At 35.2% G+C, this 14,211-nt stretch overlaps 1 protein-coding gene across 1 annotated transcript in view; it reads right to left on the bottom strand.

Annotated features, from left to right (window-relative positions):
- Nucleotides 1-14,211, bottom strand: part of PIK3CA (phosphatidylinositol-4,5-bisphosphate 3-kinase catalytic subunit alpha) — an 89,863-nt gene that overhangs the window by 37,781 nt on the left and 37,871 nt on the right. Inside the window, exons 2-6 of the mRNA XM_034999267.1 lie at nt 4,060-4,487; nt 3,312-3,521; nt 1,710-1,960; nt 859-1,104; nt 56-141 (exon numbers count right to left, since the gene is read on the bottom strand). Coding sequence (XP_034855158.1) covers nt 56-141; nt 859-1,104; nt 1,710-1,960; nt 3,312-3,521; nt 4,060-4,411 — 1,145 coding nt within the window. The 5' untranslated portion in view covers nt 4,412-4,487. The remainder of the gene's footprint in view (nt 1-55; nt 142-858; nt 1,105-1,709; nt 1,961-3,311; nt 3,522-4,059; nt 4,488-14,211) is intronic.

Here is a 14,211-nt window from a genome sequence, read left to right as displayed (position 1 = left end):
ACATTGCTAAATACTAACATGGCTTTTGGAAATATAAATCCATACACTTCCTTACCTGGGATTGGAACAAGGTACTCTTTGAGTGTTCACATTATCGCATAAGGGTTCTCCTCCATGATAGATACCTGTTCGAACATAGATCTTAAAAAAGAAAAAAAAGTTTGTGTATATAAAGACATAATACACACACACACTACAGAACCAATATTAAACAATATTAAAATAATGTAACTGATATGAATGACAGAATCCATTAAAAGTTTCTGTTCAGATGTAGCTTTTCTGTTCTTCCTTCACATATATAATAAGTTAATAGTGATGCAGATTCTTCACCAAACAAAATGTGTTGCTGCCTTTAGGGGGACATCACACTATAAAAAAATCAATATAGACTCACAATCCCTTTAGGCCAGGTATGTAATTCAGAGTTTTTCATATTTTAGAAAGATAAATTGGTACATATACTAAATACTACTTCATATTCTTAGCTGCTGGAACAGCACTCCATAAAGACATTAATATTTCTGCAATAAAACACATGCATATTTACACTAAATGGGATATATAGAGACTATAAAAATTCCCACTTCAGGTTAGGTCAGGTTTTGCTGCCACATGAATTCTGTAAAACTCATGGTTTTAAGAACTTAGATATATGGAAATTAGAATTATGAGAATATTAGAATTATGGATATTAGCATTACAGACAAAGAACTGTAAGCCGTGCAACATCTGAGGGAGAGGAGTGGTTTTCTAGCTATCTGAAAACAGTGCAGGTCAACAGATTATTATACATAGTTCAATAAAAAAGTCAATGTAAAATAATTTATATAAATAAGCGTCAACACTTGACTTTACCTTGTCAATGTCTCGAATATTTACATTCACATAGGTCGCACAAAGGATTTTTATTCTGAGTGCACTATTTATAACCCAAAGGGATTTTGTAGATGTTTCTCCATTCATATATGGTGTAGCTGTGGAGATGCGTCTGGAATATGAAGGCATTGTGAAACAGTCCATTGGCAGTTGGGAGTAAAGGCTTTCTTTAGCCATCAGCATCAAATTGGGCATCCTCCCAAGCATTATACAGCTTCTTATGTACTGTAAAAGATTAAGAGGGGAGGGAAAAAGCCATTTCTTATAAGGTGTTTCATTTTAAAAGCAACAAACATGTAAGCAAAAAAAAAAAAAAAGGAACAAAGGAATTAAAAACAATGACCAGAGGATACTCATTATGAAAACACTGTTTATATCTGAACAGTGTTAATCAGCTTATCCATATATCTACAGTCAGGCCCCAAATATTAAATATATAAAATCTAAAGGAAAAAAAGCATCTGTTCTCTCAAATTCAATTCATCATGAATCTCTCAAATTAAATATAGTATATATTTTTTTAAACTTTAAAAAATTTATTTATTTGAGAGAGCGGGAGAGGGAGAGCAGAAGCAGAAGGAGAGGGAGAAGCAGGCTCCCCACTGAGCAAGGAGCCCTATGCAGAGCTTGATCCCGGGACCCTGAGATGATGATCTGAGCCAAAGGCAGATGCTTAACCACCTAGGTGCCCCAAACAGAGTATTAAAAATAAACTTATGAAGCTATTCACTAATATTAATCACTGAATTTTCAAAAAGTTATGTCCTAAAAATACAGATACTTGTCCCCAACTTTTACATTTCCTAATATTTTTGAAGCTTGTTACTCACCTTATACTGACTTAGAGGATATTTTTCAAGGAAGTATTCATCACATCCACACACTTTTAAAATATACTTGCCCTGATATTCTAAAACACAGAGTTTTAGTTGTTCAGATGATAGCAACATGCTTCTAGTTTTTTTCCTGATTGCTTCAGCAATTACTTGTTCTGGCACACAGTCATGGTTGATTTTCAGAGTATACTTCTGCTTGTCATTATTTGGAGAAACTATTACCCAAATCACCACTATTATTTGCCCTATAATAGGAAAACATTATTAGATGCAATCACCATATATATTTCATTTTTCAAGAGACAAATTTCAAAAAGTATGTACTACCATTATTCTAACCATAATCAGAAATGACTTATAATCAAACTAATTAAATACAGGTAAGTATCATGTAGAAACCACAAATCTTCAAATATGATAGGGCTGCCAGGCCATGCCCAAATCTCGTGTTTTATGGCAAGCACGCAAAACTGTGACGAGAGTCACAATACCTGAGGCCAAGCTGATTTCCATTCTAAACTGCATCACATACTTCATGAGTACAACTCCTGTGAAGAGTGACTCATGATGGTATCAAAGGTTCAACAATACCTAAAGTAGAAGAGTTTTTGGTAACTATGGGAAAGAATCATGGAGACTTAATGAAAATGCTGAATCAGAAGGAGAGAAAAGATGGTGGAAGAAGGGAAAGAATATGAACTTTTAAATGTTTTCCTTTTAAGATCAATTACGCGGGGAGGAGGGGTGAAGATGATGAAAATGGAAAGATTAAAACTATGGTAGAGTGGTCCAGGTGTTCACAGTACAATTCTTTCAACTTTTCTGTAGGGAAATTTTCATAAAGAATGTTGGCCGAAAATGAAAAGAGACTTTCATTTTAAAAGGTATGCTAGAGTAGAAAAGAATTTCAAATGAACATTTTATGTTATACTGCATTAAACTAGTGTGAATAATATGAGTGAAATAGTAACAAGATGTCTTAACTTATTCTATCAACAGAATTTTAAATTTAAGAGTGTGTGAAAGCTAACTTACTCTAAAACTTTAAATTGAAACCTTCATTTTGTTATGTTGAAAAATACAGATATTCATCTGATACAATGATATTTTCATTTCCTAAACAACAGAGTGTATAAATTTCCATGTTCACTTAATTCTAGAAATTGATACAGTGTCAAAAGTCATTCTATATATTATCACTCATGATAAGACTTAATTATTCCATTTACTAAGAAATTTATTTTTCTTTGTATATATATAACAAAAATGTGCAAAGTTTTCCCAAAATTTCATAAAGTATTTCTATTTATACTTTTTTTATTTGTAAAAAGATAATCAGCTATAACTGTATAATAATGAATTTCAAACTCAAAGTTCTTTAGTTTTATTTTAAGATACACAATTCACCGGGATCAACACTGTATGTGCACAATTCATTCAATCAATAATTTATTACATGCATATATATTTGGCACTCAGCTATATCTTGTCAGTATAAGCAGTCCCTGTCTTCCAGAAGCTTATCATGTAGCTGGGATAAAAAGAGAGAAATTTTTACTACAGTAACCAATTATGGTAGATTGACAATTTTCTTACCTTTATCTAATTTATTATATATGTGCTTTGGCAGTTCTGGTGAAGATTCTACATTTGGAGGATAGACATACATTGCTCTACTATGAGGTGAGTTAAGATCCCGAAGATCCACAGCTTCTTTACAAACATTCAGAATATTTCGTCGGAAGTCCTGTACTTCCGGATCTTTAACCATATCAAATTCACACACTGGCATGCCAATAGCAAAACCTTAAAAAAATCATATAAAGAATATAACATTCTATTAAACATATAGTATGAACATGTCTCTTACAAATGGGGAACTTGACACATTTGGAAGTTCACAATAAAGAAGTGTCTCTGTGTTTAAAGAAATTTTGATGAATACATAAAGTAAGAGTTGACAAAGACTCAAATATTTTTAACATATAATATATAATATATTCAGCAACTTGGAGGAAAGGCAGCAAACACCCATGTAATTTTTTTTTTTAAAGAGTAACAAAACAAAACTGGGATATAACAAATCTAAGTCAACCCTACAAATGATATTTCTTAAAGAAAAATTTATAGGATACTACGAAAGTGTTAAAAATAGTTCCTTAGCCAGGTAGTCAAAAAATACTTTCAATTTGTAATGGTTTTTATTTCAAAATCTATTTATTTAAGGTTACAAAGGTAGTTAACTGATTCAGACAGAAATATTTTAGTAATGAGAAAATAGTTAAGTTTCATGGTTATTTGCTTTTAGAACAACAATGCCATTTAGTCAAAAACTGAGTCATACCAATTTCTCGATTGAGGATCTTTTCTTCTCGGTTGCCTACTGGCTCAATTACTTTTAAAAAGGGTTGAAAAAGCCGAAGGTCACAAAGTCGTCTTGTTTCATCAAAAAATTCTTCCCTTTCTGCTTCTTGAGTAACACTTACGAAAATGTAAGAAGATTCATCTTGAAGAAGTTGATGGAGAGGGTACTTTCTTGCTTCTTTAAATAATTCATGCTTTATAGTTATTAATGTAGCCTCACGGAGGCATTCTAACGTCACTATCATTCCATTTGGTAGTAAACATTCAACTAGGATTCTTGGGGGCATCAAGTGGATGCCCCACAGTTCACCTGATGATGGTCTTGGAGGCATTGTTCTGATCCTTTACAAGTTTTACATATAAAACTATTTTAAGGAATTAGATGTGTGGCTGTCCCAAAGCAGAAATCTAAACCAAAGGGGAAAAAAAATATGTTAAAAGAAAAACTACAGAAGAATATATTTATGGCATTACTAAATGTAAAAACTCATTTTCTGTAGTTTGAATTGATTAGGGTATTAATAATTTATCTTAAATATTTTGATGGAGACTCTTGCTCCAAATTAGGCTGAAAGAATTGATTCCAAAGCAGGAATTAGAAAAACACTTGGACTGGAAAGGATCTTTTAGATCATGGGTCCATCGCTCTCATTTTAAAGGTGAGTAAAGGTGAGAGAAGTCAAATCTTCCTTTTCACTCCCTACCACTACCCTGTGGTAATGAGAAATTACATGGCTTGGTCTTTTGCTTAAATTAATCTTTGTATTGATTATTGTCTACGTGACATCTTAGACCATTCTGCTTCTAAAGTATAATTTATGTATATATTCACTATAATATAAAGTGTCATCAATACATCCTTGAAATATGATGACGAATTTGAATGATCCATCTACTTTATCAAATAACCCAACCCTAATAATTGATTGAAATGATCTACACACAAATGAGACCCACTGACTCTCTTTGTTAGTAAAATATTCCAACAGTGTTAAGTACTTGTAATATTTTTTAAAATACAAAGTATTATTATGATTTGAAGCACTCATTTTTTTTTTTTTTTAGATTTATTTATTTATTTGAGAGAGCGAGAATGAGAGAGAGTACATGAGAGGGGGGAGGGTCAGAGGGAGAAGCAGGCTCCTCGCTGAGCAGGGAGCCCGATGCGGGACTCGATCCTGGGACTCCAGGATCATGACCTGAGCCGAAGGCAGTCGCTTAACCAACTGAGCCACCCAGGCGCCCGAAGCCCTCATTTTTAAAGATGTCAATAATCTCCAGGATTCTTTAGAAGATACTGCAAAATCCACAAAGGCACAGGTTTATTTTTTGCTATTTATATTTATATTTTCTTTTATTCAGCAAGCTACACTGTAAAGGCATAAAAAAAGGTAAGGTGAGAGACATTATAAAAAAGAAATGAAAGTTAAGCTAGAGAAATGAATCAAAAGGGCCCAGATAACTTACTATATTTGATTATTCTATCGGGCACTGTGGACAATAGTCATAAATGACACTTTTTTTATTCACTAAAAATGTACTGGAGCTAAAAAAAAAATGTACTGGGGCTTTTCCACAGGACCATGTTAGGTCCTGGGAATATGATAATGAAGAAGACAGGCATGGCCCTTGCCCTTACAAGGCAAAGTCAAGAGTGTGAAGATTATGGGTTTGTTGGGTATAGGATAATTAAATTCACAGGTAATTAAATCCAGAAACCTATCTTCTCTGACTCCTGTATGTCATACCCATCAACATCTAATCCATCAACAAACTTTGTTAATTCTATCTCCCGAATCTGTATACTCCACTACCACTCTTAGTACCTTGGGTCAGGCCACTACTATTTCTTGTCTGGACCACTGCTAAAGCCTAAATGGTCTCCCTGGATCTAGGTTTGCCCCCTACGATCCATCTTTCACTTTATAGCCAGTGTGAGCTAGACAGGGCAATAGGGTCTACTTTGAGCAGACACTTTTGCTATCTTACTTGCAAACAAGTACTTATAGTATGCTTCAGAGTTCTAACACATGAAGGAGGGGAGAAATAGAAATAGCAAAAATTTCAAGCCCTCCCCCATCTCTAGAAATATAGAAGACAATAGAGAATGTAAAACAATTTTTAATAGTTGAAAATCTTTCTTCAAATTTATAAGAGACCCACTGAAGTTATAGGATTTAAAATATAATTATTCTATTTCCTACACTTCTAAATGAAAATTCATTGGTTAGTAAAAAGACCAGATGGATCAATCTGTGTGCATAATTATAGAAGTGACTTAAGCTAAGCTTTTTAAAACATACAAAAATTTGAAGAATGCAAGGGAAATGCCAAATGACTACTTTTAAATGATGATCTGACTGCATAAAAAAGTTCAAATAAAAACAAAACCAAACCACAAGCCACACCAAAACAGCAGCTGTGTTTATAGTTTTCTTTGTTGAATGGCACTAACAGGTCCATGTTATGGAGTCATAGGGGCAACTATATAATAAATAACATCTCAGAGTCTCATATGTCCCCTAAGAATTAGCAAAAGAGAAGTCTAGTATAGTAGAGAGATCACTGGTTCTAATCTTTATCCTACTATAGTATATTTATGGTCAGTTAACAATTATTAAATATTCAAGACACACGTTCTCATTAAGAGAATAAATGTGATCATAGCCATACAACACTTGGGAGATCCTGGAAGGCAGGCACTGGTTGACACTGTGGTCGTACTAAATAGAAGAGAGAGGATGCTAACTTTCTTATTTGTCTTCTTATGTCAGGCCCTACTCTGTACAAACCATTACCTCAGAGTTCACATGAACAGAAGCGTAGAAGAGGGGAATGGAACTAACATTGCTAGTCAGTATATATCATGCACTCAGGTGGCAATAACCCTTTCAGGATAGGATTTACCATTTTACATATGAGGAAACTGAAGGTCAGAAAAGTGAAGTTATTTGCCACCAGTAAATGTTAGATAACGGATTTTGAATCCAGGGCTAGATGATTTCAAAGTGCACACTGTAACCATGCTGCTCTTTGGGCTTCAGTTATGGCCAGGTAATACTCATTGGTGGTGAATAAGAAAATGGGCTCTAAAGTTACACTGGATTCAAATTCTCACTGCCTTAGTAAATAGCTGCCTTGAGCAGTTTAATTCATCTCACTGAACTTCATTCTCCCCATCCCATTTTGTTAAGTTGGGATAATGGCAGAAAATTCATCAGATTGCTGTATTAGATGAGGTAATATATGAAAAACATGTAAGCAAAGAGATTGGCATACAGTAAGCATTCAGTAAATGTTAAATATTAATAAACCTGTAAAGTACACCCACACTACCTTTTCAAGCTATTATGAATTATCCAGGGCGGGCACCAGATAGGGATGGGAAAAAGAGGTTTGAGTTCTTTTACAGAGGGAGGCAAGTAAATAAGGAGTCTTATAAAGGAGTGCTAGTTTTAAAAGCTGAACTTTGAAGGTAGCACTGGTAATGCAAGGCTCACAGCTGCCTCTAGTTCCCTGGACTCCTAATATTCCTATTTAAATGGTATAGCTATCTACAGCTGAAGTAAGGAATCCCTTGCTAACCCCCTCCACCTTTTTTTGGAGAAATATCTACTTGTGCTGGGCTCTGAGCTAAATATGCTATGAAAACTAAGGTAAATAAAATGCTTTCTCTTCGGTTGTTGAGGGACTCATGGTTCATTGGGGAATGAAAGCCAAGAACAACTTTGACAATGGAAGATTGTAGGACAGAATATGAACTTTAGTAAAGTCACAGGAAATCTCCAACTGCTTGAGGAGGTTAGGGAAGGCATCAGAGAAGTAAAATTTAAGTAGAATATTATAGATTAGTAGGGATCTTGCAGGGAAGGTAAGGGGTAGCTTGGACATGGGGGAGCTAGATGAGGAAAGTGTTTTAGATTGCCACAAGAGTATGTGTGCAAAGTCACAGACCATGAGAGAACGCAGCCTGTTACCAGCAATACAAGTTGTTTTTTATTACTTGAGTCTGAAGTGCATGGGAATAGGTAGGGTGTGTGGCAAGGAGAGGGGAGAAGTAGGCAGGGGCCAGAAAGGTGGGCAGACTCCTTGTTAAGGAGTTTGAATTTTATGTAGTATGCTGTAAGTAAAGGGAGTCTTCTAAAGTATTTTGAGCGAAAGAATGACATGACATTTTTTTCATGATTTTAAATTTCATATTAAAAACTATTTCTCTTCAAATACAGGATATAATCAAATAAGCATTAAACCAAGGTGTAAAAATGGTATCTTCTCAATTCCTCTAATTTGGGGGGAAAAAATCCCTAAAGTTAAGAAATCAGCATATATACATGTAACATTTTAAATAAAAGGGCCTTTACACTATAGAAGAAATTAAATGCTGATAAAGAAGGTGGAATTACCCAAATGTAAGTGCATAATCTATTTACAAAGGAACTTATTTGAAAAGCAATAGAGGGGGAGAGATCACCATAAAGTTAATATTTAAAATAAGAATCTCTGCAATTTGGCAGTTTGAAGTCACAAACATGTATTTACTAAAAATAAAATACTTTAAGAGTAAGGAACTACTCTATTGTTTTTTTTCTTTTCTTTTCTTTTTACAAACCCTTGTGTTGAGAGCTGACTTTCCACAGACTGCAGCAAGCTATATTCCCCTGCTATGTGGGAAACCCAGACCCAGAAACAGGGTCTGCCAATTGGTTAGCACCAGGTTCCCCATGAATGTGTACTCAGTGACCCGTGAGGGGCAGCCCCCTTTCTGGCTGTGCCTCATTTTCTGGGACAAGGGGCTCTGCACGGGACCCTGGCCTTGACACTGCTGGCCTTTTGAGTTCAGAATGCCAGGACTAAATATTCATATACTGAAAAATCACAATTATTCAGGACTCTTAGGAAATAAATCGGTTTTACTTATCCTAACTTTTTATATATCTAATGATAAGCTATTTCAATTGGGGTGTTCCTGCTTTCTTAAAAAGTATATATAACTCACAATTTCCCCTTTTCTTGATGTATTACAGTCCTCATTATAAAACCAATTACTTTGCTACTCTGAAACACAATACAGCAAAGCACTTCAGTATTATTGAAGAGTCTGAGTGTATTTTTGGCCCTATCCCAGTGACCCCAGGTTGGAGATGATGCTTTTTAAAATGGCCCCCCCCCCATCTTTTGTTTTCCAGTAGTCAATGGTCACTTTTCAGCTGTGGCTCCCTGCCTGTGATAGTAGCCTCCTCTTCTTCAGTTACTCATTTCTATAAGCATCAACACTGACTACCATTTTATAAAAATCTCTAGACTAGAGACCAACAGACCAAATGGTGACTGAACTTAGGAGCACAACATATGTAACAGATAGCTTGCTGGTCAGAGATTTTGTTTACTTCCTTGTTCTGGTATTAACATTACTGTTAAAAACTGTGTTTGGGCAGGAGACACTGAAAGTCTTTAGTGCTTAGAAGGCTTGAACCCCCATTCGTTTCTTGGTATGGGCTGGATCTGCATTAGCAGTCCAAGTGAGGGCAATGGTATTGCTCAGCTGGAGTAAAGACAACTTTAAGCACAAAATAAGCAGCAGAAATGAACAGTAGAAAACAGTCTCAGACTCGCCACTGTCACTTGACTTTTGTAAGTTGAGGGTTTCTTAATTCATTGGACAATTTAATTTAAACATCTAATGTGTGCTCTTTCAGCCCAAGAAGACAATGACATTTTGACAATTTGTTTTTTAACTCCTAAATTCAAAGCCTTTCCTTGCCCACATGCCAAATCCAGCTCACCACCTGCTTTTGTTAAATAAATTTAAATGGGAATCCCACCAATAAATTGTGTTCATATATTGTCAACGATGCTTTCCCACTACAACAACAGAGTTGAACAGATGCTATAGAGACGTGGGGCTTAAAACATTTAATATCTGGTCCTTTACAGAAAAAGTTTGCTGGCCTCTGATAAGGTACCAGAATTACCCAATAAATCAACCTGAGAATTTTCTTTCTTTTTTTAAGATTTATTTATTTATTTGAGAGAGAAAGAGCATGTGCGTGAGGGGAGAGACAGGGAGACGGAGAGAGTCTCAAGCAGATTCCCTGCTGAGCACGGAGCCCAATGTGGGGCTCAATCTCAGGACCCCTGAGATCATGATCTGAGCTGAAATCAAGAGTCGGATGCTTAATAACTAAGCCACCGAGGTGCCCTCACTGGAAAATTTTCTAAATGGACATCACTTAATAAATCATCCCTAACCCTGCCTTTTGGACCACAATCCTACACTTTCACTCGAAGTCCTTCAGGGCTGAGGTGGAGAGGAAGCATTAATTTTAAGCCAGTGAAGTTAAAATCCTGAAATAGGAAAGTATCTCAGAAGTCACTATACTGAATATTTTCAGTGTTGGGAGATCACTATCTGAAATAGAAGCTTTTGTGGAGCACTTCTAAAGTTATCCCAAAACATTATTTCTAAACTTCTTCATTCCATCATTTCTGCCTTTTCTATCTCTTCACATGCTTGTCAGCTATTAGAATTTTCTCTGGGTCTTTTTACCCCCAATTCCTTTAACCATAATTCAAGCGATAGTGTACCATCATCTTTGCCATCACTTAAAGTGTTCTTCTGCTCATTAATATTCATCTCAAAATGCAGCAACCAAAATCTAGTGTGTACCTATGAATTATGAGTCTCTATAAATACATCCTAAGACTGCAGAAACCTTTTCTAACTTGATTACTTTAAAATATAATGTATACTTTAGATATTTTAATTCAGGTTTCAATTTCAAAAGTGTATTATATTTAAAAGTTATTTGTTTTTAAAGTAATCAATATTACATCTGCATCACAAAGTCATTAAAATAAGAAAGCTATTTTGAAGTGTACACCTGGAAATTTAGGGGGGATATCTATACTGACTCCACTGGCAGCTTACTCACCTCAGACAGCCTTAATCTGTTAAAATAAGCAGCCTGTGTTTTCTAGATATCTGTGTTCCACAAATATAGAAACTTCGTAAGTATTTACTGAATGAACAAAAGTTTTACAAATACTTATTTCTTATTTAACTGATACATTTCAACCAATGTTATTTGAGTTAATGGACACATTACTAAAGGAGTATATTTAGATATATGTTGACAAGGTATTTTCCACCCTCATTCTCAGAGAGGTCAATGGGAAAACATTAACATGTAGTTTTGTTGCTAATCAGTTGCACCTTTTTATTTGCTCATTAACTAGAAAATATACTTTCCTGTTTTTTTAAATTACCAAATGAACCCTTACTTTATTCTGATTTAGAACAAAATAAAAAATTTGCCTCTATACTTGCTAAAGAAATAACAGGATAAAAATCTGGATTAATAATTCTATGATCTGGTTACTTTCTTTAAAAGCTATTTTAAATATTTCCAGTTAATTACTCTTTCTTAATGTTGCCTCTTAACATATATGTCTTTGATTGTACCTTAATACATTCTTGTTAAAATTATCTATTTCCATATTTGACTTCCTACTAGACTATGAACTTTTTCCGGATAGGATCTTTTTGGGGTCACTACAGTCCTACAGCATAAGAAGTAGGAAATCTAAATTGTAAAGTTATCCCAGGGAAAGTTCCAGGGCCTGAAACAAACAGAAGTAGCAATAGTAATAGAAGAAAGAGATGGACGAAGACAGCTTATAAAGAGAAATCAAAAGCACTGAGAGACTAACTGGGTTTGAAGGATAAGAAGCATAATTTTAAACCAATTTCACTGCAGTGGAAATGCATGGGAAGCAAGTGTTTTTCGGTACAATTTTTCATGAGCCCCAGTTAGGGCCTCTAAAATTCTCTTCCTCCAAGAGTCACTGAGCTGTTGTTGGAGTGAGTCCAAAGGGACAGCTGTAATATACACTAGTGCTGGAAGGATGCATTTTATCCACTTCTTTCAAAATGCTGTCCTTCACCGACCTTTACAAGCTGACCATGAGAAAACAGATTTAACTCATTCTCTTAGTTATTCAGAGAGAGACCTTAACAACTTCAGGGTGGAAAATCAAGTTCTCATGACTGGTATGTAGAAAATTAAAATTCCTTTAGAAGGGGATATAATTTATTTTCACTATTAAATTCACAGTGCTGTGAAATACACTTCAGAGATTTAAAAATACATTTCAGAGATTTAATGATTTATTTAAAACAAGGGTTCCCAAATATGAGGTCCATAGATGAGCTTAGGAAGGGTCTGTGCTACTGAATTTTTAAAAAAATGACAAACAAGGTCTAAGTCAGTAATGCCTATGTCAATGTAGACTTTTTTTTAAAAGACTGACTTTATTTATTTATTTATTTATTTATTTATGTATGTATGTATGTATGTATGTATTTATGTATTTAGAGAGAGCGCGCGCACATGAGTGGCGGGGGGGGGGGGGCAGAGGGAGAGGGAGAAGCAGACTCCTGGCTGAGCAGGGAGCGCAACGCAGGGCTGATCCCAGGACCTTGAGATCATGACCTGAGTCGAAGGCAGACGCTTAATTGACTAAGCCACCCAGGTGCTCCTGTGGACTTTTGATTATCAATAAATTCGTGAACAAGGGCTTTATTGAGGTGGGTTAAAAGAATCCACTGTGGGGGCGCCTGGGTGGCTCAGACGGTTAAGCGTCTGCCTTCAGCTCAGGTCATGATCCCAGGGTCCTAGGATCGAGCTCCACATCGGGCTCCCTGCTCAGCAGGAAGCCTGCTTCTCCCTCTCCTACTCCCCCTGCTTGTGTTCCCTCTCTCTCTCTGTCTCTATGTCAAATAAATAAAATTAAAAAAAAAAAAAAAAAAGAATCCAGTGTGACTAGCAGAACTGAATGGGATAAATAAGCATAAGAGTCACTAATGAAGTATAGATTAATAAATACCTGATCTTAGATTATTAAATAATGAATTTAAATTCTATGTTTTATATAGATATAAAGAAACCTTACCAAATCTCAAAATATGTAGTCACTAATTTCCCCAATTTGAACTTCAAAAATTCAAATTTTAGTGTGTGATAAAATTTCTTAAAATTTAAGCTCAAAAAGAGACTAAATATTAATAGAGGTGATAGAAATATAGACAGGATTATGAGGAAAAGCAAACATAGTTAAACAATGTAGAAAATACAACAAAAGATATTTCATAATATAAAACAATTTAATAAGACAAATGACTCCACAGTGACATAGAGTTTTCCAGAAAATATTTCTTGTCTCTTTGTGAGGGAGTCAAGGCAGGATTATCATATTTTCACATAAAACAAGCAGCAGGCAGTCAAAAGTCAATAGTAAATTAGGCAACTCTAGAAATGCCATTTATTTATTTATTTATTTATTTATTTATTTATTTATTTATTTATTTTAAAGATTTTATTTATTTGACAGAGAGAGACATAGTAAGAGAGGGAACACAAGCAGGGGGAGTGGAAGAGGGAGAAGCAGGCGTCCTGCGGAGCAGGGAGCCCGATGCGGGGCTCGATCCCAGGACCGTGGGATCATGACCTGAGCCGAAGGCAGATGCTTAACGACTGAGCCACCCAGGTGCCCCGATTTTTTAGATCCAGATGGCAGTATTTGGTAAGTTATGATTTCAAAATATAGAACTGAAAGAATGACTAGTACTTCAAATGAAAAATACATTAATATTTTGCCTTACTTTTCTAGTAGTAGAATACTTTTGCTCTAATTCTTTGATTCCTCCTTATTAACCAGCCCACCTTGTGACTGATGGCATGTATTGATAAGACAGGTGGACAGAATTAAGGGTGCCTCTTTCTGCCCAAAGAAAAGGACAAAGCTAATGATTCCATAAGGAAAATCTAACCAGTGACTTGAGCTTTAACATCTTAATACCGGGAACAAATAATCAACGGAGCTGAAAACATTTTAGAAACCTCTACATTTTTTTTCAACTATGGTATTATTCAGTGTTTAGTAGCAAAGAAAACAACATATATGAACCCAGTCTAGTTCTAGGGGTAGAGCAGAAATGGTTTAACCAGTGTTTTTGCTTTTGTTCAGATCACTCCTCCATCATCTTCAGCTCTACTGACCCTATGGAGAACTCTGCAATTCTTTTTTTTTTTTTTAATTTTATTTATTTATCTGAGAGAGAGCAGGGTGAGGG

Source organism: Mirounga leonina, unplaced genomic scaffold, assembly GCF_011800145.1.
Source record: "Mirounga leonina isolate KUSES-001 unplaced genomic scaffold, KU_Mleo_1.0 Mir_115, whole genome shotgun sequence".
Lineage (NCBI taxonomy): Eukaryota > Metazoa > Chordata > Mammalia > Carnivora > Phocidae > Mirounga > Mirounga leonina.
Note: the sequence above shows the minus strand (reverse complement) of the source record. Positions and strands in the feature narration are given on the sequence as shown.